The sequence below is a fragment of the Elephas maximus genome, chromosome 1, assembly GCF_024166365.1.
Source record: "Elephas maximus indicus isolate mEleMax1 chromosome 1, mEleMax1 primary haplotype, whole genome shotgun sequence".
NCBI lineage: Eukaryota > Metazoa > Chordata > Mammalia > Proboscidea > Elephantidae > Elephas > Elephas maximus.
The window spans coordinates 70,919,268-70,946,350 of record NC_064819.1 but is presented as its reverse complement, the minus strand read 5'-3'; the positions used below and the strand labels follow the sequence as shown (position 1 = coordinate 70,946,350).

The 27,083-nt window shown below is 37.6% G+C and overlaps 1 protein-coding gene across 2 annotated transcripts in view; it reads left to right on the top strand.

Moving 5' to 3' along the window:
- The window catches only part of DCDC2 (doublecortin domain containing 2), a 225,937-nt gene that overhangs the window by 70,774 nt on the left and 128,080 nt on the right, over nucleotides 1–27,083 (top strand). For both annotated transcript variants that reach the window (XM_049884887.1, XM_049884884.1), the window contains exons 4-7: nucleotides 7,652–7,728; nucleotides 8,190–8,321; nucleotides 12,871–13,017; nucleotides 22,659–22,713. In XM_049884887.1, the coding sequence (XP_049740844.1) occupies nucleotides 7,652–7,728; nucleotides 8,190–8,321; nucleotides 12,871–13,017; nucleotides 22,659–22,713 (411 nt within the window). The remainder of the gene's footprint in view (nucleotides 1–7,651; nucleotides 7,729–8,189; nucleotides 8,322–12,870; nucleotides 13,018–22,658; nucleotides 22,714–27,083) is intronic.

Genomic DNA, 27,083 nt, shown 5'->3' with positions numbered 1-27,083 from the left:
CATTCAGCCTAACAGCCCCAGGGACTGGTATTGCCATTCATTAATTAGTTCATGGAACATCCCTTTGGGCTAGTTTAGCAACATTATCCCTGTTTTTACAGATCAAGAAAATGAGGTCTGAGGAATTAAATTGGTTCACATAAAAAGTTTCGCCACTAGTGCTGGAGTTTAGAATTTCAGACCTTTAGTTTGTTACTTTGTTACTTTGTTTATAGACCTTGATCTTAGTTTTCAAAATATGTATTTTAAAGTAAGAATTCTAGTTTTATTGGGTTTATTTTTTGTAATACACAAATTCCAATTTTTGAGTCATTCAGATTTTAACTTGAACGTTGACCCAACTGTGACATTGTCTTACTAAGTGTCTTGAGAAATTTGTGAACTTGAGTTAAATTACTTACTTGGCTTTATTAGGTTCACAAGAAATGTTTTATTTTTGCATGGCCATCTGTGCCATAAGTAAAGTCTAAATAAGATATGAGACAGCATATTAGAAACAGCATATGATTCGTATCTAAAGACCCACACTAGAGTCTTGGTTTACCCCATTCTAACAAAGTGAGCATGGGTAAGTCACTTTTGTCACCCTTGACGTTGGAAATATTTCTGAGAAAAATGCTAGCCAAATATTTAGACAGTCAGTCAGCCTGTCTGTTTGACTGTCTATATATCATCTATCTAATCTTCATTTGGGGAGTGAAAGTGAGTGTTTCCTTGGCTTCTCCAGCATGATTTCTCTTGCAGATTCACTAGGCTAACCTATTTCTCAGTATTCAAAGAGCTGGGTTTTCCAAGGTAATGTTCAATCTAGTCCAATATCAGGGAGATATTGCTTGGTGGTGGCTCCCTTACCAATGGACAAAGTCAACTAGGAGCATTAGCTCTGCTAGGTACAAAAATGAACATTTAAGCTTTCCATTGACACATTTCCTTTTGATTTGGTTTCATAATCACAGATTACAAAACTAATGCTGTTCAGCCTGCCTATCAGAGAGACCTGTCCTCGGGTAGGTACACAGGGGTCCGAGTGGGAGTACCTCAGTGTGCTCCGTTCCTAGATGTCCATCCCTCCATAACTCAGTGTGTTGATATTTAACATTATTCTCATATTTGAAATATTATTTATTTTCAAAGGGCAGGGGAACATGTATGGGCTAAGGAGGAAATTTATAAAATTAAAAATCATATTCCAATTTGTTGTTAAGTTTCCTATTACCTAAAGCCGTAATGTCTCTAGAACAGCACCAAGTGACCAACACTTCATCCTAGTTAAATACTCTGGGAAAGCTTCCTTTATAAGCAGTGATTTGGTTTAATTTTTTAAAAACTTATGGTTTAAAATGCCATTACAAGAATGCATCTTAAATAACAAAAATATTTACTACAAAATGTATGTAATTATTTTATATAATGGTCTTACACACTTTTTAGAATTGAGATATATTACTTGGATTGTTTTTCATTTACTAGTTTATCTGAAAGCAGACTAATTTAGTTATTTTAATTAATCTTCAATTCATCTGGATAATCATGAATAGTTGGAGAATATTTTTGCCTTGCTGAATGAGGGAAAACAACTATCATTCAAAACAGACAGTTTGATTTAATTTAAGCAACAATTTACAGGCAGTCCCTGGGTTATGAGCGTCAGACTTAAATGGACAACTTGTACTTATGAACAGACTGCCATAAAGCCTATTATGTTAAAATTTTGGGTTAAACACAATGGTTTCTAATAACAAATGCACACACTACTTTGTGACGCTCATGAAAACATTGCGTGGTTTGGAAGTGTTTCTTGAGTGTTTCATATGCATAAAAACAAAAACAAAACCATTGCTGTTGAGTCAGTTCCAACTCATAGCAACCCTGCCGCATAGGGTTTCCAAGGAGCGCCAGGTAGATTCGAATTGCCGACCTTTTGGTTAGCAGCTGAACACTTAACCACTTAGAGAGGTAAAATATATGCTAAGGGAAACATTTGACTGACACTAAATAAGAACCATTAGGTACCTATTCTAACTTATCTACAAATTAGGCTTAAAGATACACTTAGAAATGGATCTCGTTTGTGTATACTTAGAATAAAGTTATATTATTATTTCAACAATCATGCATATTAAAACATTTCTATATATGTTGTTTATGGATGTGTATGTTTGTAAAGCAAGGTAGCCTTTTTTAGCCAATTCAAAAAGAGCACTTATTTATTTACATAACTTATTTGCCTTCACCTTTAATTCAACAATCCGCTAAAGTCTTAAACAATCAAGGCCAGTAGGTAAGGCATACATATTTGAAAAGATAACAACTGTTATGAACAATGTGCTTAGTACATAGTGAGGTAATATTGAGAGCAACAAAAAAATAATTGTCATTGTTGTTATTTTTTAGAGTAACTAAAAATTAATAGTTGTTATTGTGTGCCATCAAGAGACAGGCAATTATCCCAAAGCCAACTCTCTAGACAGGGACTGGACTGGACTATAAGATAGGTAATGATACTGGTGAGGAGTGAGCTTCTTGGCTCAAGTAGACACATGAGACTATGTGGGCAACTCTTGTCTGGAGGCAAAATGAGAAGGAAGAGGGGGACAGGAGCTGCAGGAATGGACATAGCACATAGAGGAGGAATGTGCTGTTTCATTAGAAGAAGGGCAGCTAGGAATAAATAACAAGGTGTGTATAACTTTTTATATGAGAAACTGGCTTATTTGTAAACTTTCACTTAAAGCACAAAAAATAAATTAATTAAAAAAAGAGACAGGCAATTAAAAACAAAGTATATAATGTATCAGATGGTGAGAAATGATATGGAAAATAAAAATAAAGCAGAGAAGGGCAATAGGGAACCAGGGATGCAGATAGCAGCTTTAAATAGAGCAGTCAGGGAGGCAGTATAGTTATATTTAAGAGATGAGAGGATATCAAGAGCAAGAAATAGCAAAGGCACAGAATAAACAAGGCCAAGGTATATTTGGCAAATGGTGACTGGTGACGTAGGCTGGGGCTAGAGCCTCTGAGAATTGTAATGGAACATGCGAGGCTATATCTAGTTTATGGAGGGTCTTAGGCTACAAGGTTGCCGGTTTGAACCCACCCAGTGGCACCATAGAAGAGAGATTTGGTGACCTACTTCTATAAATATAACAGCTAAGAAAAACTTGTAAAACATGAGGTCGCCATGAGTTGGAATAGACGGGATGGTAAAGAGGTTTCGAGGTTTGAGGGGCAAGTCCTAGACTTGGGAATTTATGCACGCACTCACTCACTCAGTCTTGTGCCCAGCCCTGTGCGGGGTGCGTGGGACAGCCCCTTCTTTCCAGTGAGAAGGATATTCCTTGAGAACTAAAAGTGACTTACACCTTGAACTGAATCAAATTCCAGGTAGATCAAGGATTTAAACAAGAAGATTGAAGTCCTAAAGCCATTAGGAAAAAGTGGAAAGACATTTTTTATAACCATCATTTCTTTTATGGCGTTTGGGTTTATGTTGCACATAGAAAGAACTTCTTTACCCTGAAATGATAAAGTCCAAACGTCATAAAAGAAAGTATTAATCAACTTGTCTCTGTAAACAAATAATTAAGAAGTTGGCATCATAAAAAGTAAATGACAAAGTCAAAAGATAGATGCAGATTGTGAAAAATGTTTTTCAATACATATTACAGATTAGGGGTTACTTTCTTTAATATATACAGAATGCCTTCAAATCAATGATAAGAAATCATCAGACCAATGGAAAAATATGGTATGAACAGATTACAGAACTCAAACATACCTTATTTGTAATAACATAATGCAAATTAAAACTACAGTGAGATTACCTTTTTTCTTCCTATCACTTGGCAAAGATCAAAAAGTAGGATAGCACTATGTGAGGATTTGAGCAATTTGGTGATATCTATCAAAATTAAAAATTGCTCTTCACATAGACAAAGACCCATTTTCAGTTAAATCATGCTAAGCCTTAACAGTAAGCAAATATTCTACGAAATCCCCAAAGGGATTTATAATTGTCCAGGGACATGGTAAACCCCAACCTTGGCCCCCAAACTGCATTCCTTTTAAGTCTGACTCATTTTTTAATGCTACAGGATAAGGGACTGGGAATAGATCAGGAATAAGCTTGCAACAATTCTGTTAGATGGAAAGAATTGCTTACCCTTTATTTCAGCAAATTCCCAATTTTAATAATATATTCTACAGATAGATGTTTGTGCAAATGCTTATTTGCAAGGAAATCCATTGTAGCGTTATCACTTGTGTTTTTAAAATTATATATAATATTATAATATATTATAGCATATGTTAATATATTCTATCAATGCATAGTAATGCACATATTATATAACTATCTAATATTGCCAAAAAAGATTATAATGTTACATCATATATATTATTATATGTAATGTCTACATCAAAGAATATGAATGTATATACATATAGACTATCCTTGAAGGGATATTACTAACTCTGGTTGCAACTCAGAGGCTGCGGAACAGGAGCGGTAAGGAAACTTCCTTTTCACTATATTTTACTTTCTAACCACTTGAATATTGTTCCAGGTGTATGTATTACTTATCAAACATTTAAATAAAGTCAGTGTCACTGTAAATATTAGTATAGGGCCAAGAACCTTTGGGTTTAAAATGCAAAAATATATTGATTGAAGTTTTAAAAAGTTTACTCTAAATTGTATATATTTTTTAATTAAATTCCAGTGAACACTGACTATGCAACTAGCAGGCACTGCCAAGCACTGTTGCGGGCACCGGAGACTAGAATTCATCCTACTCTTTTCTCTCAAATGTGGCATAACGGACAGAAGGGAGCATTTCATAAATAATTTAGGGCTAATTTTAGATCTCTAAAATAACTAGCAAAGTGCATGGTGGCCAGTTGGAGGCTTACAGTTAGAGGCTTATGGATGTAGGTTTTCTGACAACTCTGTCCCTTATTAAGTACGATCCCAGGCAAACTAATCAATTACCCAGTTTCTTCATTTGTAAAATGAGGCTACGTAATAATAGTCCCCCACGTGTCTGGTTATAAATCAAAAGATGCATTGCATTGGGCAAATCTGCTGCAAAAGACCGCTCTAAAGTGTTAAAAAGTAAAGATGTCACCTTAAGACTGAGGTGCACCTGACCCAACCCATGGAGTTTTCAATCACCTCGCATGCATGTGAAAGCTGGACGATGAATAAGAAAGACTAAAGAAGAATTGACACCTTTGAATTGTGGTGTCGGCAAAGAATATTGAATATACCATGGATTGCCAAAAGACCGAACAAATGTGTCTTAGAAGAAGTACAACCAGAATGGTTCTTAGAAGCAAGGATGGTGAGACTACTTCCCGTATTCTTTGGACATGTTATCAGGAGCGATTAGTCCCTGGAAAAGGACATCATGCTTAGTATAGTAGAGGATCATCGAAAAAGAGGAAGACCCTCAAAGAGATGGATTAACACAGTGAATGCAACAATGGACTCAAGCATAACAAAGATCATTCTGTTGTACATATGGTCACTGTGAGTCGGAACTGACTTGATGGCACCTAACAACAACAACAACAAAATAGCAATAGTACTTCATGGCATTGTTTTGATGATTAAGTGATATATGAAGTATGTAAATTACTAAGTACAGTGTGTGCTCAAAGTAATAGCACAATGCTATTTTTATTATCAATTCCCTTTGCCATTAAGTTTTCCTTTCAAATCAAGACAAAAGATTGGAAACAAGAAGCTATCATTAGTGCTATAGCAGCAGTCAGAGATAGAAAGCTAAAGAAGAATGAGCAGGGAAGGATTGGCGGTACCTGAGCTGGGCCTTGGATAACAAATTGAATTTTAGCAGTTGGAGAAATGGGGAGGGCATCTTAGGCAAAGGGGCCAAGATGAGCAAAGGCGTGCAAATGACAGCAGGGTGTATTTTGGGAATGGAGGGGAGCTGGCTGTTTGACTAATGTGCACAGCTATTAGCTTGGTTGGAAGGAGTATTGGTAGGAGATGAAGGGACCAAGTGAGCAATGGCTGGCCATGACGGTTCTTGTACGCCATGCTTAAAAGTGATGTAGGTGGAAACCAGGTAGCAGAAGACTGAAGAGTGGCTCAGGTGGGAAGAAGTAGGAATATGAATAATGGAGATGAGAGGCAGGGGGAGGATAGTACTCAACAGGAATCCCTGGGTGATACAAATGGTAGACATATTTGGCTGCTGACTGAAAAGCTGGAGGCTTGAGTCTACCCAGGGGTGCCTTAGAAGAAAGACCTTGCAATCTACTGAAAAATTAGCCATTGAAAACCCTATGAAGCAGTTCTACTCTGACATACATGGGGTCACCATGAATTAGAATCGACTCAACAGCAACTGGGAGTACTTGAGAGAGCCACAGGGTCAAGGGAGAAAGCGAAGACACTAGACGGGGGGTCGTGGATAATTCAGGGAGCAAGTAGCGGCAGCAGGGGGAAAAAAGTCAAGAGTCTAGTTGTGGGGCTAACTTTGTAAAGGGATAAGGGTGCTTCTTCTGAGACAGGAGGAAAAGGAAAAAAGTAATGAAGATGTGGATGAACTGGGTTGTGGAGGGAAGGGAAGTTGAAGGGCTTCATGGCTGTTGGTTTCTATTTTCCTGAAGTTGAAGGAAATTACCTGTTGCGAGTGAGCACATCAGGAGTGGGATATAGGGTTTAGGATGAGAGGTAAGGATTTGGACTGTCCTCAGTAGGATATGTAAACATAGTTGACTTGGGAGGAGCAGAAGGATGGCTGAATAGCACTGAGGTCCAGCTGATGCCCAAAGCCCTCTCTCAGGCAAGGCTCTCAGCTGGGCTGTGTGGTTCTCTCCATCAGCAGCCTTTGCCCTGGAAGCAAGAGGGAAATGTGATCAGACCCAGGCAGATGCAAGCGCTGTAGGGACTGGGGGTGCTGGTGGGCTGTGTGGCTGATGGATGGATCGGGGAGGAATTACAGCTAAGACAAAGCTCACGCATCAGCCTTAAGAGAATATGGTGGGGTTGAGGGCCTGGTGGGGACAATGGAAAACGGGTGTAATGGGGGGGGGAGCCAAATATAGTATGTTGTGACTGGAAGGGGAGGGCATTTCAGGGTTCGAGGTTTCATCCAAAAAAACCAAACCCGTAGCCACTGAGTCGATTCTGACTCATAGCGACCCTATAGGATAGAGTGGAACTGCCCCATAGGGTTTCCAAGGAGTGCCTGGTGGATTTGAACTGCTGACCTCTTGGTTAGCAGAGGTTTTATAGGATTATTTTATTTTTGTTTTACAGAAAGCATTGCTTAAAAATTGATTTAAAATTCTCATAATACCCTAACCATTTCCTTTGTTTGCACAGATCATGAGCAGTATGCTCAGGGCTTAAGTGAAATTTTGCTTTTCTTTTCTTGAGAACTTTGTCAAGGGCGTGTAATATCGATAGAGGGTGAGCTGAGAGTGTTTTTCATAAGTGGGAGGGAAAACCAAGGTTTTAACAAAGGCACAATAGATCTCAACCAGTTCTCTGGAAACCTGTAGTTTTTCCTATTAGAAAAAAAAAACAAGGAAACAAAAAAACCCAAAACAAACAAAACCAACAACTAACATAAAAAAAAAAGTGCAATAATTTATCTTTCTTTTCTTTGCTCTGTAGGTAAAACCAGTAACCCACAGTAGGATCAATGTGTCAGCTCGCTTTAGAAAACCACTCCAGGAACCCTGCACTATCTTGTAAGTTGAAGCCCTTTTGCATTTGGATTTGAAATTGGCTTGTTGGTTTCCCTTTTGGTTTGGGATTTGTTTTGATTTTTTTTTTTTTTCTGAAATAACTTGTTTTATTTCTTCTCTCTTTTATATTGTGCTTTAGGTGAAAGTTTGCAGCTCAAGTTAATTTCTCATTCAAAAATGTATACACGTATTGTTTTGTGACATTGGTTGTAATCCCCACAATGTGACAGCACTTTCCCCCTTTCCAGCCTGGGTTCTCCGTGTCCATTTGTCAGGTTTTCTTGTCCCTTCCAGCCTTCTTGTCTTGCTTTTGGGCAGGAGTTGCCCATTTGGTCTCATATATTTGATTGAACTAAGAGGCACTTTCCACACGTGTGTTATTGCTTGTTTATAGGCCCGTCTATTCTTTGTAAAGGCATAACTATTTCAAAAGGTTTGGCTCATGGGCTTTCCTTTTTTTCCAGCTTGATTGCAAATGGAGACCTCATAAGCCCAGCTTCTCGCCTCCTCATCCCAAGAAAAGCTTTGAGTCAGTGGGATCATGTACTACAAATGGTCACAGAAAAAATAACTCTGAGGAGTGGGGCAGTCCATAGGTATGTCAAAGTAATCTTGCAAGTGGATGGTTTTTGGAACTGTTGGAGATATTTCCAGAAGCTCTGGAGTCACTTGTTCCTAGATTTGAATTCCAATCTACCAGTTAGGCTCTGTATGCCTCAGTTTCCTTATCTGTAAAATGGACATATAATAATACTTACCTCATAGGGTTTTTTAAGGAATGAGGTAATCCATACAGAGAGTTTACAACAGTTCTTTGCACATGGTAGTAGCACATCAACAAATATTAACTCTTTTTTATTCTTTTGATTTAGAGCAAAGGGACAAGCATCAACATTGTTTTTGTTGAGAAGGACTTTTTTTGTTGTTGTTTTTGAGAGCACTAGCTTCTTAAATCATAAAATCAGGAGATAGTCCAAACTATTTGCCTGGGGTAAAAAAGGCAGACGTCAGGAAGCGTTAGTGGGTTTAAGGAAGATGCTGGAGAAAGGATATTCAGTGGGGTTGTCTAAATTTGAGTAATCAAAAGCACTTTTCTCGGGTTCTGTAACTTAAGAAAAGATTAAAATCATGGCTTTTAAATTGTGAAATCTATGGAATTATCCATTGGTGGAGGCTGACTTATTTATTTTCCTTTAGGTGGGAAGATTACATATAATATATACAACATGGAGCCCTGGTGGCGCAGTGGTTAAAAGTAATAATAGCTGCTAACCTATATTTTTCTTTTTAACCTATAAACTATAACTTGGCAATTCGAATCCACCAGCTGCGGCTTGGAAACCCCATGGGGCAGTTCATCAGGTCAGAATTGACTTGATGGCAGCGTTTTTTTTCTTTTATACACAACATATTAAGAATATTTATATTAAAAACATACACACAAATATTTGAAATTCCCTCAAGAGTTTTTTGGTAGTTCTTGAATCCTGTCTTTACCCTAGTCTCTCCATTGTACTCAACTGGTAGTGTCCACTCCTACTTTGAAGCTCTTATGGTGTCACTGGGTGCTGCAAACGTTTAGCATGATCGGCTGCTAACCGAAAGGCAGGAGGTTCACATCCACCCAGGAGCTCCTCAGAAGAAAGGTCTGATGATCTACTTCTGAAAAATCAGCCATTGGAAACTCTATGGAGCACAGTTCTACCCTGACAAATGCTGGGGTGCCATGAGTTGGAATTGACTTGATGGCAACTGGCAATGCCTATTTTCATGTATGTATATCCCTACAGACACATATGATAAAATAAGCTCTCAAATGACTGCATATTATGTCTTTTAGTTACATGTATATGCAGATTATGTATGTTCAGGTATATTAATATATAGAGTTTCACAGCCATGGGGATTTTAAATATAGTTAGGTGTTTTAATGGAAAATAATATTTGCATGTGGTAAAAAAAACAAAAAATATAAATCAAAAGTATCTCTTCCACCCCCGACCCCGACCCCTTTCTCCAATACTTTTTTTGGTGTCATTCCAAAAATACTCTATGCATATGCATGCTCATATATGTTTTATTTCTTAAAAACAGAATTGGGAAAGCTTATATATGCACCTTGCTTTTTTCCTGTAACAACAAATCTTGGAGATTAATCTTAGCACAAATAGCTCTATACCATCATTTTTAATGACTACATAGCATTCCATTTTATAGGTGTATCCTATATTTATTTTAAGTCTCCTCTTGACGGAAATTTAGGACATTTTTAATCTTTTGCTGTTACATGTGCATGTTTTTGTATATAAGCAGAGTCTTTTGGGAGACTAATGTCTAAAAGTTGAATTGCTGTGTTGAGTGGAATATGTAGCTTCGAATTCGATAAATATTTCCAATTGTCCTCTAAAGAGTTTGTACTATTTACACTTTCACTTAATTTGTGTTGTATTCTCATACTGTCATCTGCATTTAGAAAATAACACTCCTGTTGCATAAAAATGGTATGTGATTGTTTTTCGGTTTTCATTTATTTAGTATACAACAATAACAACATCTATCGAGCATTTCTTCTGTGCCAGTTATTATTTCAAGTGCTTTATATTTTTAACTTAATGATACGAGGCAAGTACTGTTGTTATTCTCTTTTAAGAGGCATGAAATGTGAGGCAGAGAAGGGGAAAGTTACTTGCCCAAGATTATGCAGGTAGTGAATAGCAGTGCTGGGATTCAAGCTTAGTAGGCAGTTTGGCTCCAGATCCTGTGCTTTTAACTATTAAGCTACTCTCTAAATAAATGCCACATATTTGTATTCCATTTTAGGTATACTTTATCTGTCATAGCCTTTGCACATTTGTCTTATTGATTTGTAGGTGCTCTTTACATGTTAGGGAAATTGATCCTTTCTTATCTGAGTTTCAAGTACATTTCCAGTTTGTATGTTTCTTTTTTGCATACAGATATTTTGAATTTTGATTCAATCAAATGTATTAATTTTTTCTTATGATCATTAAGTTTTATGACTAGCTTAGGTCTTTCTCACCCCGAGATTATAAAGTATTCTCCCATGTTTTCTTCTTGTACTTTTTAATTTCATTTAAATCTTTGATCCTTCTGGATTTCATTTTGGTGTCAGGTGTAAAAGAGGGTCTCAATAGTTATATATATAGTGATAATGATATATAGTTTGGTCTTTTGATGCACACACGCATGTTAATCCACCCAATAAAGAAACAGATAGTATTAAGCTCACAAAAACATATACACATAATTACAAGCTCATATATACCTATCCATACATATGTCGATATGAACAAATTTATATATAAAAATACAAATATATACAGGTACAAATAGAGAAATGAAAATATGGTTGTATGTTCCTCAAACACTTGCATACTTAGAAAAACTTCAGTCTAAATATAATGCCAGATATGAGGGAGATTTGGCTGTTGTTCACTTGAGACGTGTGCACTTTTCTCTTTCTTAACAGGCCATTAATGACTCTCATGAGTCTATGAATCAGTATATTAAAATATCAAAGGCATCCCATACAAATCGGTTTAACTCCCTATTGATGTATATTGTATTTTGTAGCAAAGGAAGAAAGCAGGTCAACAAGAGTCATGTTGACTAAAAAAGAGGCTAAAATCATGGGTTATCCAATACCCTCTTCCTTCCTGCAGAGGAAACCAGCTAAATCCTGACTGCTTCCAGAGTCCACAGCTATTTGGCTTTCTGATTTCTAGCTATAAAAGTTATCTATGATTCTGATCTTCCTATTTTGAAGACAAGTGAAGGAAGATTGTCTGGGTCTGGGTCTAAGTCAGTGGTTCTCAACCAGGGGCGATTTTGGGGAACATTGGGGAACATTGGGCTTGACAAAAGGGAGGGTGTTACTGGCATCTAGTAGGTAGAGACCAGGAATGCTGCTGAATATACTACAATGCACAGGACAGCCTCCTTTCATCCCTGCAACAGTAGTGCCACTGCTTAGAAACCTTGGTCTAGGTCAAGGCCGGAAAAATGGAAATCTGGGTTAGGTGTTGATGTTTAGACTTGTGCTGTAGGAACACAATGTTATAAAGAGAGGGACTTTCGCAACTATATACTAAGTAACTGCAAACACATTTCAGGAAATCAGGGGGACTATTCTCACTGTATTTTATCCCATGGCCGTATATATGTAATCAGTAAACAAACCAACAGACCAATGAATTTTTTTCCTTTGCAAATGTCACTAACATTTATCATGTAATATAAGAAGTTTGAGGGTTTTTTTTTAATGATTCCCTTAAAATCCTACCAATTGCTCACTCTTATTTATAACCTTCAATAATATGCATTGTCTTTCTATTTTAGTTTTCAGTCTGTTTTTTCCTATTCTTTAAAAAAGTTCTGTGGACACTTTAAATCGTGTGGTAAAGCTATCACTGTTCTTTTAATAACTAACATATTAATTGTAGTTTGGAGCAGCAGTTTTACCGTAAAGGGGGGTTCTTGTGAAACCCCTTGATTCAGGGAACATAGAATGTTCACTCTCTTGTTTACGAGGGAGGGCCAAAAAAGAAAGAAGCGTGAATGCTATGCTGTTCTGCCTCATTAATACTGGCAATGGCTTCTTTTCCCTCCTGCCCTCTCACCTCGTTTTTTTTCTGACCGAGATCCCTGTTCGTTTGGATGTAATACTTTTGCTGGCGCCTGTTCTTACACAGAATGCAGTCAGAGCTTTGTCAGCCTGACAAATAGATGAAGAAAGTACATCTTAAAAGCCCTCACAAAACATAAATGGACGAATCAATCTTCACTGGAGGCTGAGCTTTATTTAAAGCACCGCAAACCTGAACAAAGTCAATTTTTTCTCCTCTGAGATCTTCATACAGCAGTCATAGGGCATCCTTCTGTTAGACTGTCAGGCTCATTGGAATGAAACACTCTAGAGCCAGATACTAACTGAATCTACATTATAACACTGGCATTTACTTGAATGTAATGACTTTGACACATTGATAGTTCAATAATTAGAAAAGTAAAAAAAAACAAAAAAGAACTAAATTAAGAAGAGAATGTTTTTATTGACTTTGCAGTTTTAAGTAACTCTATAAATGGGTGTAAAGATTCTAATTGTTGGCATTAATATTTTGACAGACTTTATACTTTAGAAGGAAAACTTGTTGAAAGCGGGGCAGAGTTGGAGAATGGGCAGTTCTATGTGGCTGTTGGCAGAGATAAGTTTAAGAAATTGCCTTACAGTGAATTACTTTTCGACAAGTCAACAATGAGAAGGCCTTTTGGGTAAGTCTTCCTCCTTATTTACTCCTCATGTTCTCATTATCACTTGAAATAGCATTAGCTCATTTGTGGTCCAGTCTCGTTTCAAACTGAGTCTTTTCTTAATAATATAAAAAAAATAGGTACCTGCAAAATGGCTTATTCTTATAATCTAAGAAACGTTATCTCTTTTTTGGTGAGAACGGCTAGTTTAAGACTCCCTGAATATAAATGCCATTATTTTACCACTTGAGAATTTATGAAAAATTATATAGTATTTTTTCTTTTATATCATGAACAACATGTATAATAAATAAAAAGATTTATTCTTGTGAAGGGGGTACAGGGCAATGAGCTTCCATAGGAGCAAAGATTATTAGAAGCTTTAATGATGTTTTAACAGACTAGCTAGACCAAATTACCTCTCACTAGGTTCAGATAGAAACATCCAAAAGAATTCAACCAAACATACTATTTTAAACCTCTTTTAATAACCGTAAAATTTAAAAACAGTGTCATTCCACATGTACAAATAAATAGCAAGACTGGGTGTACATTTAGTAATGTGGTGTTTTAAATATGACAGTTTTAAGTATATGCAATGAACTGAGAACACTTTTTTCTCTCTTAAGTGTCATGTATTTGGAAAAGACGCTTTATTGCAACCCAGTCGTTCACTGCAGAGGAGCCCTGGTCCCCGGCAGGTACAGGAACTCCTGGGCTTGTTCGTGGTGCCTGGGATCCATCTCTGCTGCATTTCACAGAAGTCCTGGGGCCACTGTGATTTTGGAAACTGATGTTTTTGCGGTTGTTGTGCTAGAGTGGGTGACACTTGTAGCGATAGACCAGAATGTTACCAATTTGTTCTCCATTAATTTACGAACTTTTTTTTTTAAATAGTATTTTATTGAGTTTTTGTTGGAAGTTTACACAGCAAGTTAGGTTCCCATTTGACAATTTCCACACAAATTTTTTGGGGACATTTAGTGACATGTATCACAATGTATCAACATTCCCTTTAATTATGTTCTGTTTGTTCACTTTCTAGTACTCTAGTTTCCCTGCCCCCTTATCTTCTCATCTTAGCTTTTGAGAAATTCTTGGCCTTTTGGTCTCATACTGATGGTTTTTAAGTAGAGCACCAATCTCATGGGTAATATCCTTTATTTTGTGTGCCACTCTGCTATTTTGTAAAAGGTGATCTCAGGATAGGCTTGGGTCTAGGCTTAAAGAGTGTCTCAGGGTAGTAGTCTCAGGGAGTCCTTTGTTCTCTACTGTTCCAGTTTGTCTGGTTTTTTTTTTTTTTTTTTAATTATAAGGATGTAAGTTCTGCTCCGTATTTTTCTTCCATTGTACCCTGAACCAACCATTGTGTCCATGGTCAGAACAGTCAGTGGTAGCCAGGCACCATCTAGTTCTTTTGGTCTCAGGGTAGATGAGATTGTGTTTCTTGTAGAGTTGTTTCTTATCTGTGCTTTTGGTTATGTTCTTACTGTTTTGCTCCTGGCGAGTAGAGACCCGTAGTTGTGTCTTAGATTGCCTCTTGCAAGCTTTTAGTACCCCAGACACTGCCCACTTCACTAGGATGCAGATCATGACATTTGTGAACTGTGTTATCCCAATTGACTAACTTGTCCCATGAGACTGTGGTTCTAAGCCTCCAAACCCAGAAAACCAATCTTTGAAGGCATTTGGTTATATCCGAGGACTATCTATATTTGTGTCTTCAATGCATATATGTGCTTGCACCCACGTTTGTATTTATATGTGCCTATAGATACTTTTTTCTGTTCTCCCTGTGCACACAACTGTTCCTACTCATATAACAATATGCGTACACCCATCCATATGTGCTCAAGCACTCATTTTTACTTTGGTTGTGCTGTACTCACTACATTCACATTTGGTACCACTTCTCCCATAACCAAAAATAATGAGTCTCTACAGTCTATAATGTACTCCGCCCCCAAGTAACCATCCGTGAACATTGATCTCTGTCTGTTTTTGTCTTCTTATACAAGAGGGATCGTGTAATGTTTGTCCTTCTATGCTTGACTTATTTCACTTAACATTATGCCCTCCAGGTCCATCCATGTTATGTTTCAAAGATTTATCGTTGTTCCTTATGGTTGCATAGCATTCCATTGTATGTATGTACCACAATTTGCTTGTCCATTCATCTGTTGATAGGCACTTTGGCTGTTCCCATTTATTTGCCACTGTGAATAAAGCACCAGTGAACACAGGTGTGCATATGTCCAGTCCATTTGTGTCATTATTTTTAGGTCTTTAGGGTATAGGTATATACCTAGGAGTGAGATTGCTGGATCATAGAGTAGTTCTATTTCTAGTTTTCTGAGATAGTTCCATATGATTTTCCATAGTGGTTGTACCATTTTACGGTCCCACTAGCAACGGATAAGGGTTCCAGTCTCCTCACATCCTTGCCAACATTTGTTGTTATCTGTTTTTTTGTTTTTTAACTCAGTGCTGTTTTAGCCAAGGTAAGATAGTATCTCATTGTAGTTTTGATTTGCATCTCTCTAATGGCTAATTACCATGCACGTCTTTTCATATGTTTGTTGGCTGCTCGAATGTCCTCTTTGGTGAAGGTTTTGTTCATGTCCTTTGCCTATTTTGTGATTGGGTTGTTTGTCTTTTTGTTGTTGAGTTGTTTCTATAGATTTTAGAGATTAGACCCTTATCAGAAAGTCATTTCCCAAGATTTTTTCCCAGTCTGTAGGTTGTCTATTTATTCTTTTGATAAAGTCTTTTGATAAGCATAACTTTTAAAAAATTTTTTTATTGTGCTTTAAGGGAAAGTTTACAAATCAAATCAGTCTCTCATACAAAAATTTATATGCACCTTGCTATATACTGCTAATTGCTGTCCCCTTAATGAGACAGCCCACTCCTTCTCACCACTCTCTCTTTTCGTGTCCATTTCGCCAGCTTCTAACGCCCTCTGCCCTCTCATCTCCCCTCCAGACAGGAGATACCAACATAGTCTCACTGATCCAAGAAGTTCATCCTTCACCAGCATCTTTTTCTATCCTATTGTCCAGTCCAGTTTCTGTCTGAAGAGTTGGCTTTGGGAATGGTTCCTGTCCTGGGCTAACAGAAGGTCTGGGGGCCATGACCACTGGGGTCCTTCTAGTCTCAGTCAGACCATTAAGTCTGGTCTTTTTATGAGAATTTGGGGTCTGCATCCCACTAGAGCATAATTTTTTTTTTTTAATTTTTAAGAGATCCCATTTATTTATTTTGTCTTCTATTCATGCATTTGTTGAAATGCCTGTTATCCTATTTTTACAAAAGATTAGGTCCTATAGTTTTTTCCCTATGTAGTTTAATATGTAGGTCTTTGACCTATTTTCAGTTAGTTTTTGTGTATGGTGTGAGATATGGGTACTGTTTCGTTTTTCTGCAGGTGGTTATCCAATTTTGCCAGCACCGTTTGTTAAAGAGGCTGTTTTTGCCCCACTGAATGGACTTAGACCCCTTATCAAAAATCAATTGTCCATAGATGGCTGGGTTTTAACTCTGAGTTCTCAATTCCATTCCACTCGTCTGTATGTCTATCATTGAACCAGCACCAGGCTGTTGTGATTACAGTGGCTATATAGTATGTTTTGATATTGGGGCGTATGAGGCCACCTGCTTTGTTCTTTTTCTTTAATATTGCTTTTTCTATTCAGGATTTCTTTCCTTTCCATATGAAGTTGGTCGTTAGTTTTTCCAGTTCAGTAGAGAATGCTATTAGAATTTGTATCAGGATTGTATTGTATCTGTAGATCACTTTAGGTAAAATTGACATTTTCACTAACAAGTCTTTCAATCCATGAGCATGGATGTCTTTCCATCTTTGTAGGCCTCTTAGTCTCTGGTAGTGTTTTATAATTTTCATTGTGTAAGGCTTTTATGTCCCTGGCTATGTTAATTCCTGTGTATTTTATTGATTAGGGGCTACTGTAAATGGTATTTTCTTGACTTCTTTTTCGGAGTTACCTTTGTTAGTGTGGAGGAACCCAACTGATTTTTGTGTGTTGATCATGTACCTGCAATGTTCCTAAATTCTTTTATTAGTTCTAGTGGTTTTCTTGTGGAATATTTAGGGTTTTCTATATGTCAGATCATGTCATCTGCAAATAGAGATGCTTTTGTTTCTTCCTTTCTAATATGGATACCTTTTATTTCTCTTTCCTCTCTTACTGCTCTGGATAGGATTTCCGGTTACGTGTTGAATAAGAGTGCAGATAATGGGTGTCCTTGTCTTGTTCTCATTCTCAAAGGGAAGGCTCTCAACCTTTCCCCATTGAGTATAATGTTGATTGTTGGTTTTGCATATATGCCCTTGATTATGTTGAGAAATTTCCCTTCTATTCCTATTTTGCTGAGAGTTTTTATCAGGAAAGGGTGTTGGGTTTTATTGAATGCCTTTTCTGTACCAATTGATCTGATCATACGGTTCTTTTGTTAATGTGGTGGATTACGTCGATTTATTTTCTAATGTTGAACTACCCTTGTAATTCTGGTATGAGTCCCATTTGATCATGGCGTATGATTTTTTTGATTTGTTGCTAATATCTGTTGGCTTGAATTTTGCTGAAAATTTTTGCATCTATGTTCATAAGGGTTATTTGTCTATAATTTTCCTTTTTTGTGATATCTTTGCCTGGTTCAGTATCAGGGTTATGTTGACTTCATAGAAAGAATTCAGTAGTGTTCTTTCCTCTTCTATGTTTTTGACGTGATTGAGTAGGATTGATGTCAACTCTTCTCTGAATGTTTGGTAGAATTCTCCAGTGTAACCATCTGGCTTTTTGTCATTGTTGTTGTTGTTAGCAGTTTTTTGATAACATCTTCAATCTCTTCTTTTGTAATGGGTCTGTTTAAACATTCTACCTCTGTTTGTGTTACTGTGGGTAGTTAGCGTGTTTCTAGGAATTTGTGCATTTCATTTAGGTTTTCAGATTTGTTGGAGTACAGTTTTTGATGTAGCAATCTGTTATGATCTTCTTTATCTCTGTTGGATTGGTTATAATGTCACAAATTTCATTTCTTAATTTAGTTATTTGCCTCTTCTGTTTTTTTTCTTTTGTCAGTCTAGCCAGTAGTTTGTCTATTTTACAGATCCTTTCAAAGAACCAGCTTCTGGCTTTGTTGATTCTTCCTACTGTTCTTCTATTTTACTTATTTCTGCCCTGATCTTTATTATTTCCTTTTTTCTCGTAGCTTTTGGCGTCTTTCACTCTTCCTTTTCTATGTGCTGAAGTTGTTGGTTTACGTTAATGGTTTGGATCTTTTTTCTTTTTTAATGTAGGCATTTATTGCTATGAATTTCCCTGAGTACTGCTTTTACTGTGCCTCAGATGTTTTGCTATGTTATGTTTGCACTGTCGTTTGATTCTAGGAATTTTTAAATTTCACTTTTGATTTCTTCTGTGACCCAGTAGTTTTTGAGTAGTGTGTTATTTAGTTTCTATGTATTCATTTTTCTCTCCCCTTTTTTTTTCCTGTTGTTGATTTCTAGCTTTATGCCATTATGATCAAAGAAGATGCTTTGTATGATTTCAGTCTTATAAAATTTGTTGAGACTTGTCTTCTGTCCTAGCGTATGGTCTGTTCTGCAAAAACGATCATGTGTGCTAGGGAAAAATGTGTATTTTTCTGATGTTGGGTGGAGTGTTCTGTAAGTGTTCATTAGGCCCAGTTGGCTTATGGTTTTATTTAAGTTCTCAATGTGCTTAGTCGTCTTCTTTTTAGATGTTCTGTCTATAATCTAAAGTATTGTATTGAAGTCCACTATGATTATTGTAGAATTGTCTATTTCTCCTTTCATATTAATCAGTATTTGTTTCATGTATTTTGGTGCATTGCTGTTAGGTGCATAAATATTTATAATTGTTATGCCTTCTTGCTGGATTGACCCTTTTATTATTATGTAAAGCCCTTCTTTATCTCTTGTAATAGATTTTGATTTAAAGTCTATTTTATCTGATAACAGTATGGCCACCGCGGCTCTTTTGTTTACTGGTTGCATGGAATATATTTCTCCACCCTTTTATTTTCAGTCTGTTTGTGTCCTTATGTCTAAGGTGTGTTTCTTTTAGACAAAAATAATGGGTCATTTTTTTTTTTTTAATCCATTCTGCCAATCTGTCTTTTGCTTAGACCACTTACATCTAAGGTTAATACTGAAAACAAAATGTCTACCGTACTTATTTTGCTGTTTGTTTTTTGAGTGTTTCATGTCTTCTTAGTTTTTTTTCTTCTCTTATTTCTGTTTTTGTTTGTATTTGGGTACTTTCTTGTGATGAGCCTTTTTGCTTTCTTCCTAATGTTTCTTTGTGATTATTTTGTAGTGGTTACTGAATATGTTACATTACACAACTTATAATTACAACAATATTTAACATATGAATAACAGTTAGCATACAACCTTGACATAATAAATATATTCCTTCCTCCCCCATTTCTGTTGGTGAGTTTCTTTTGACATCAGTGTACAACCTATATTTGATGAGTTTACTTTGTACTTATTTCTTGCAAACTTTATGTTGTATTAGTTGCAGGATTCAATTATTGAGTTTATTCCCTGAAAATACCATATACTTGGTGCTTATGATTGCCTGTGTTGTTGCATTTTTTTGGAGATCTCTCTCTCTCTTATCTTTTCCCCCCATGTATAGATATGAGTATTTATTTAATGCTCTTGCCTTTCCAGTTGAAGTACTCCTTTGAGTAATACTTGCAGAGCTGGTCTGGTAGTGGCAAATTCTCAGAGATTGGGGATGTCTTAATTTCCCTATCATTTTTGAATGACAACTTTGCTGGGTAAAGAATTCTTGGTTGGCAATTGTTTTGGTTCAGTAGCTTATATGTGTCACTCTATCGTCTTCTCACCTTTAGAGTTTCTCGGGAGAAATCCATACTGACTCTTGTGAAAAACTCTTGGTAAGTTTATTGTGTTTTTCTCTTGATGCTTTCAGCCCTTGTCTTTGATTTTCAAGAATTTTATTAGAATATGTCACAGAGTTGATCTTTTTGTGTCTCTTCTGATGTGAGTTCTTGTAGCTACCTGTATTTGCAGGCTTGTTTCTCTGTTCAGATTTGGGAAATTCTGATTATCTCTTGGAATATTGTTTCTGTAGCTTTATTGTTGTCATGATGCTCTGGGTTTCCAATAATTTTAATGTTAGATTTCTAAACTGAATCCCATATTACCTTTTGGGGTTGTTCGGTTTTCTTTGTTCTTTGCATTTGTTTCTCTTGAGACTTAATAAATTCAGTTATTTTATCTTCTACTGGGTACTGGGTTTTTAGTTCATTTATTCTGTCTTTTGTCTGTTCAACTCTATTTAGTGTTTCTCTTGCTTTTTCTAATTCAGTTGCTTTGTTCTTCAGTTCTGGTAATTCTCTGCTTTTTCTTTTTTTTTTTTTTTTTTTGATGTTTTCAGTTTCTTTGTTGAGTCTCTCACTGTGTTCCTCCATTTGTTTCCTGATCTCTGCTACTTTGTTTTCTGTGCGATTTTAGCTTTCTTTAAACATATGTAGCACAAAAGTTTGGAAATTATCAATTCTTTGCATTATTCTTGCCTCCATAGTAAAAATTTCCTTGTCTTCATGTTTTGCTTTTGATTGGTCCTTCTTCTCTTATGATTCCGTGTGTTTTACTATTTTTTTTTTGAACTTGCACCATTTCATTATCTTTTTTTTTTACTTTAATTTTGTATTCTGGTTTTTGTGGGAAATTTTTCTGATGGAGCACCCTGGTGGCAAGCATCTGGCTGCCAACTGAAAGGCCAGGGCCTGCACCCACCAACTGCTTTGTGGGAGAAAGATGCAACAGCCTGTCTCCTCAAAGACTCAGAGCCCTGAGAACCCCACTCAAAGCCCAGGGGCAGCCCCATTCCCATCCCACAGGATCACTATGAGTCAGAATTGACTCAGCAGTAGTGGGGATGGTATGTTTACCTGAGAACCACTGGAGGGTCCTCTTTTCCTTAGGTTTTTTTTTCAGTGATGATTCTGTCCTGAATGCTTGATTTCTAGAATTCAATACACATATGCGGGAAGGAGGGGTGGGCTATCTAGTCACAGGCTCTGATGTAAGCAGTAGGGCTCAGCTTTCCTGAGGCAAAGGTGGGGATATCTCTACGTCTTTACCTTATGGGCGCACCTTCACAGGCTTTCTGATGGTGTCCCACTGCGGGCAGGGAGCTAGTTGTTTCCTTCGGTGTCACTGTCTGTCCAAAGTATTCCCCTTGTCCTTTTTCCCTTGCAGTTCCTCTTGTCCTAGTGCCTGTCTGTCTCAGGCCTCAGGAAGATTCAACAATACTGTCTCACCGCATCATAGTCTCCCTTTGTGTCCTCCCAACTGCACAGCCCATGTATTCCCATGACCAATCTGAGCTGCCTTAAAAAATTGGACTACACCTTCCTCAGATTAGTTCCCTTTTTGTGTTGCCTGTTTGGGGTGTTGTCCCAAAATGGTTGCAATCAGCAAGTACTCATGATTTTTAGCGAGTAGGTTCTCCCAGCTTCTGTGCTGTCCCCATTCCTTCTCTCCCATACTTCTGGACTCAGCCCAACTCTCCAGTACCTCAGCTGCCATCCAGAGTTCTGAGATCTCAGCCTGTGCTTGTTTTTATTCGATGTTCAGTGGGTTAGTTGCTGGGGGAGTAAGTGGGGACACCCACTCACTTCGCCATCTTGCTCTGCTTCCTCCCACGATATGTATAGTTTGATGGAGAGCCAGTGCTAGGATTTCTAAACCAGTAATAGATGAAATGGAATTTCAGGGGCAGTGCTTGAACTATGGAAGAAACATGACTTGCCAGCACTTTAGAATTATTTACCAGCAGATGTATTGCTGGCCGACCTTACCCATCTGTGAAATCAAATCCCTTAACCATCTCTGCCAAGCAGCTGTAAATCTCACAGTTATTAAAAGAGGTTGATTAGCCTGCTGTGACCTACTGTGTGTAGCTCAGTTACTACAGTGGTAGTACGTAAACTGTAACTCATGTTGGCATTCTTGCACAAATTAGTAAGATTTACCTTTATATATGTGTCCTATTTTTGCAGAGGTTCAGTTGGGTTTCAAACTGAGTCTTTTCCTAATAACATAGATATTGGTGAAACAGCTTATTCTTATAATCTAAGGGACTTTATTTCTTTTTTGTTGAGAATGGCTAGTTTAAAAACTATGTGGATATAATTGCAAATATTTTACCACTCTGCTCTTCTATCAGAGTTAGACAGGGTAGACCTTACAAAAACAGTGGGAAATTACTTTTCTTAACTCAACCTGGTGAAGTAATTACTCAGCCTGGGAAATTATTTATTCTGAAATGCAAGCAGAAAATTTTGGAATTTGAATATGAGTCCTGTGAAAAAACTTAAGGTGGTACTAAAAGTTTATAAGCATCAGTTAAAATAGTATATAGGAAAGCATTAGAACTCTTTTGTAATAGAATTTGGAAAATTTAGGGTGTTCTTAGTGAAATTGAGAAAATCAATACCTTTTGTGAAACACAGATGTCAGTAAATGGTTGCCTTCCAGTTTGGGGTGACATTTGTCTTCCATTATGTATTATTTGCAAATAATGTTTAGATTTCTAAACTGCAGTGTTTTTTTTTGTTTTTTTTTTTTTTTGCAGTCAGAAAGCCTCTTCACTACCTCCTATTGTAGGATCCAAAAAGTCTAAAGGGAGTGTAAGTATCAGATGGTTTACTCATTAATGTTCTGTATTTCTATACAATGCAGAGAGACTGTCCTTAGGGTTTCAATTAAATCTGAAGAAATAAAACATAGCTGTCTTGTGGTATATAAGCAATTATGTGAAACAACACTAACACCTTAGTGTTACAATTAAGGTCCTAAAAAGAGGGCTAACATTTTTTTAAAAATATGATTACAAAATAGATTTCTTTCTCTTTGTATATAGACCTGATTTACTTTATATCGTGGTTGAAAGCTAGTCCATAATGCCTGCAAGTATGCGACATGCTATATTAGGTCATGTAAGTGGTCTATCCATCTTGTTGTGTATCTCCGACAAAGACTAAAAAGATTTGGTAAGAAAATGATAATCCTCAGTTATATTTCTCAAAAGATTAAGAATCATTCAAAATATTTTGTTCCCCATCAGAAACTTTTCCATCCGTCATTCATTAATTCTGCAAACATTTATTAAATGACTGTTATATGGGAGAAGGCAGTGGTGGTTCCATGCCAGAATCCTTACCTTCCATGTGAGGGATGTAGGTTTGATTCTCGGCTGGTGTGCCTCAAGTGTAGCTACCACTCATCTGTCAGTAGAGGCTTGTGTGTTGCTGAACAGACTTCAACGTAGTGTTCAGACTAAGATAGACTAGGAAGAAACGTCTGGAGGTCTACTTCCAAAAATGAGCCAGTGAAAACTCTTTGGAGCACAATGGTTTGATCTCATTGTGTATGGGTCTGTCATGGGTTGGCGGCTGACTCTACCACAGCTAATAACAACAGCAACATTTTTTTTTTTTTTATGACAGGCAGTTTTTTTTTTTTTTATGACAGGCAGTTAGGCAATTTATTAACCTATTTGTATTTTTAGCCTATTCTCCCTCATGGAGATGAGTTTCATGTCATGCCGAGGTATTACTGTGACAGGTTTTTCTGTCTAAGGCTTTGTTTCTACCCTCAGATCGAATTACCTGACTAGTCTTGATAAAAACAGATCTGACATCTTCCTCCTCCCTCTGAGTTAACTAAATCAAAGTCTTACTTTGTAAAATAAGTGATGGGCGATGATACTGCCTTCTAATGATTCTTTAGATATCTTCTGCCCCCTTATTGTTAGTTACATCATGTAAAATTCTTAAAACAAGAAAAATAATTTTAGATGAATATGCTGAACTCAGCATAGCAAACATCAGATGTTTATTACCCATTCATTTGCTGAGACTATTGTACTATTTATGACATAGCTCTTGCCCTCAAGAGACTTGCAATCTAATTGAGATAGAGAAGAAGCTTGAAAAGGTAGTAAGATAAAGCTAACACCAAATATGTGCTGAGATTAGTAAACATGAGAGAGAGAGAGAGAATCAATGTGAGTTGGAAAAAGTTCATGAAGCTTTGCCTTAAGAATCAAGTAAAGATAGATAAGGGGAAAGGGATTTCCGATAGAAGGGATGGCGTGTGGAGGGAAGCAGAGATTCTCGTGTGGAGAAGCAGTAACACTGGCTGATGATAAGTGAATACTTAAGGGCTTAAAACTATGCCACACTCTTTACAGATGTGATTTATTTAATCCTTGCCCCACAGAGCAGGTACTGTTGTTATCCATATTTTAAAAATAAGAAAAGGAAGCACAAAGAGTGGAAGTAATGCATCCAAAACCCCTCATCAAGCAAATGGCTGAGGAGGGGGAAGGATTGAGCTTGGAGGGGGACAATGAATCCCTCAGGCTGTCTAGAACCAAGGGTCCATCCATGGTATGGAGGGTGATGAGCCTGAAATGTCAGGTGGTGGCTGTCTGTAGATGGCCTTGAAATAGGAGTCTAGTCTTTATCCTTGAGTAGAGAGCAGCTCATAGGGCTTCTGAAAGGTGAAAATATTAATTGGAGTCTGTTTTAGAAAGGTCAGATCTATTATGTGGAGAAAGACTAAATATGGAGAGAGGCTGTAGGTAAGACGTCAATTATGAGGTGATAGCAGTAGCCTTGTTACAAGATGAGAGCCTAGGCTAGAGAAGTGGCAGAGGTAACAGTAAGTGATTATTGTTCATGAAGAAACAAAGGGCTTTCTTGGTGGTTGGATACATGGGGTTAGTGGAGAGGTTGGCATCAAAGATAACTGCAGGGTTTTGAGCTTGGATGCCTGAGAAAAATGGTGGTGCTGTGGCCAAAAAGAAGGTGTTGTCATTGTTGTTTGCTGTCCAGTTGATTCTGACTCATGACTACCCTTTGTGTCCAGAGTAGAACTTTACGCCATAGCGTTTTTAATCCTGTAACTTTTTGGAAGCAGATCTCCAGGCCTATCTTCCAAGTTACCTCTAGGTGGGCTCATACCACCAATCTTTCAGCTAGTAGTCGAGCGGTGAGTAGTAGCTCTTAACCATTTGCACCATCTAGGGACTCCTAGAAAGAGGGAAGTCAGAGGAAATACTGACCTACTTAATTTCAAATATATTGAGTTGAAAGTGTCCAGCAAGTAGTTGTAAATGGTAGAGATTGGAGCTTGAGAAGCACATCAGGGCCAGAGATGTAGATATGTGGGTTCATATGCAGAATGGCCCTAGGAAGAGCAGAAGACCGTGTCTAGGTCATTGTGGTATCTCTAGCTGGGTTCACCCTGACTGATTGAATGAGATGGGTGAGTGAGAGCCCAGATGGAGAGAGTGCAGAGAGAACCACAAGGAGTAGGCTTGAGGCAGCCTAAATTCTCACAGTATGGAGAGGAAGAGGAGTGAGAAGAATATTCCAGTAGTTAAAAAATTTATTTAGCCATTATAAAGCTAAGCAAAACCAATGAATTAAGGGTTTAGAAATTGTATTTTGTTCTCTTGTTCTTCTTCAAGGCTTTGTAGAGGAATCTGTTCTGTGTATCATGCAAGCATTAGCTGGTTAATTCTCACAGGGTAGCTCATGTAAGGGTGGTGGTTACACAGGGACCCGGTGCAGTTGAATAAAAGCCACAGGGGAAGTTGATGTCAGAACAGAGAGCACGAGTCAACTCTTTGAATTCACAATTACTGAACGGTGGAATTATGTGTTTACAGTTGTGAAATTTGGAAAATTTAAAATTTCTCTTTTAAAATATGTAACATGTATCCACCCACCCATCTACCCATCCATCCATTTAGTTGGCTATTCAACACATATTTATTGAGCACTTGGTAAGTGACAGGAACCACTCTAAGCACTGGGCAGATAGTGGTAAACAGACAGACAAGGTCTTGAACCTTACTGGTCTTTCACTCTAGTGTGTGTGCATGTGGGGTGGGAGAGATGGGTGAGGGTAGACAGATTATAAACTCATTAGCAAATATATAAAACTTTCAGGTGGTGATAAGTGCTATGAGGAAAATAAAATGTGGCATGCACCAACTTACATAAAATTCTCTGAAACCGAGACCTTAATGATATAAAGGATGTCGGAGTGGGGATGGGGAGAAAAGAACAAAGCAGAGGAAGCAAAGTTACAAAGGCCCTTGGTAGAGTAGCTTGGCATGTGTGGTGGGCAGAAAGAAGGCCAGAGTAGTCTGGAATGACATTGGAGAGTCAGGCAGGGCCAGGTCACGTAGGGACTTATAGGCCACGCAGGAAGCTTGGATTTTACTTCTTAGGGGAAGCTATTTGAGGGTTATAAGAAAGGAAAGATATCATTTAACTTACATTAAAAAAAAATATTGTGTTCTCAGTGACAGTTTACACAGCAAAATAGGTTCCCATTCAACAATTTCTACACAAATTGTTCAGTGACTTACATTTTTATAATGTAAGTCACTGGCTGGTGTCTACAGAGAACTGGGTCAAGGCACAAATGGAAGCAGGAGGCAGTAGGAAGGCTGGAGTCCAGGTGTGTGATGCAGGTACCTTGGATCAGGTGGCAGCAGTGGAGAATGAGCATGTATATAATTCTTTCTCAAGTACATTGTAACTGTCTGCTGTCATTGATTAATCCATTCATCCAACAGGTATTTACTGAGTGCATATCGTGTCCTAGGCACTCACTGTTCTAGTGCTTGGCGGTCTGGAGATAAGCACTTAATTCATGAAGGTTGGAGTCCCTGGGTGGTGCAGTTAACACTGTCACTGCTGACTGCAAGGTTGGAAGTTTAAGCCTACCCAGAGGTGCCTCAGAAAAAAGACCTGGTAATCTACTTCCAAAAAATCAGCCACTGAAAGCCCCATGGAGCACAGTTCTACTCTGACACCCAGGGTCACCGCGAACCGGCATCAACAGGACGACCACTGGAACTAGTTTTATGAAGCCGACATTCTAGAGGAGGCGGACAAACAAACAATAAGTGTGATATTAATCAGGAATAAGCTTGAAGAAAAATACATCAGGTTATGGGAAGAAAAAGTGAGAAGGG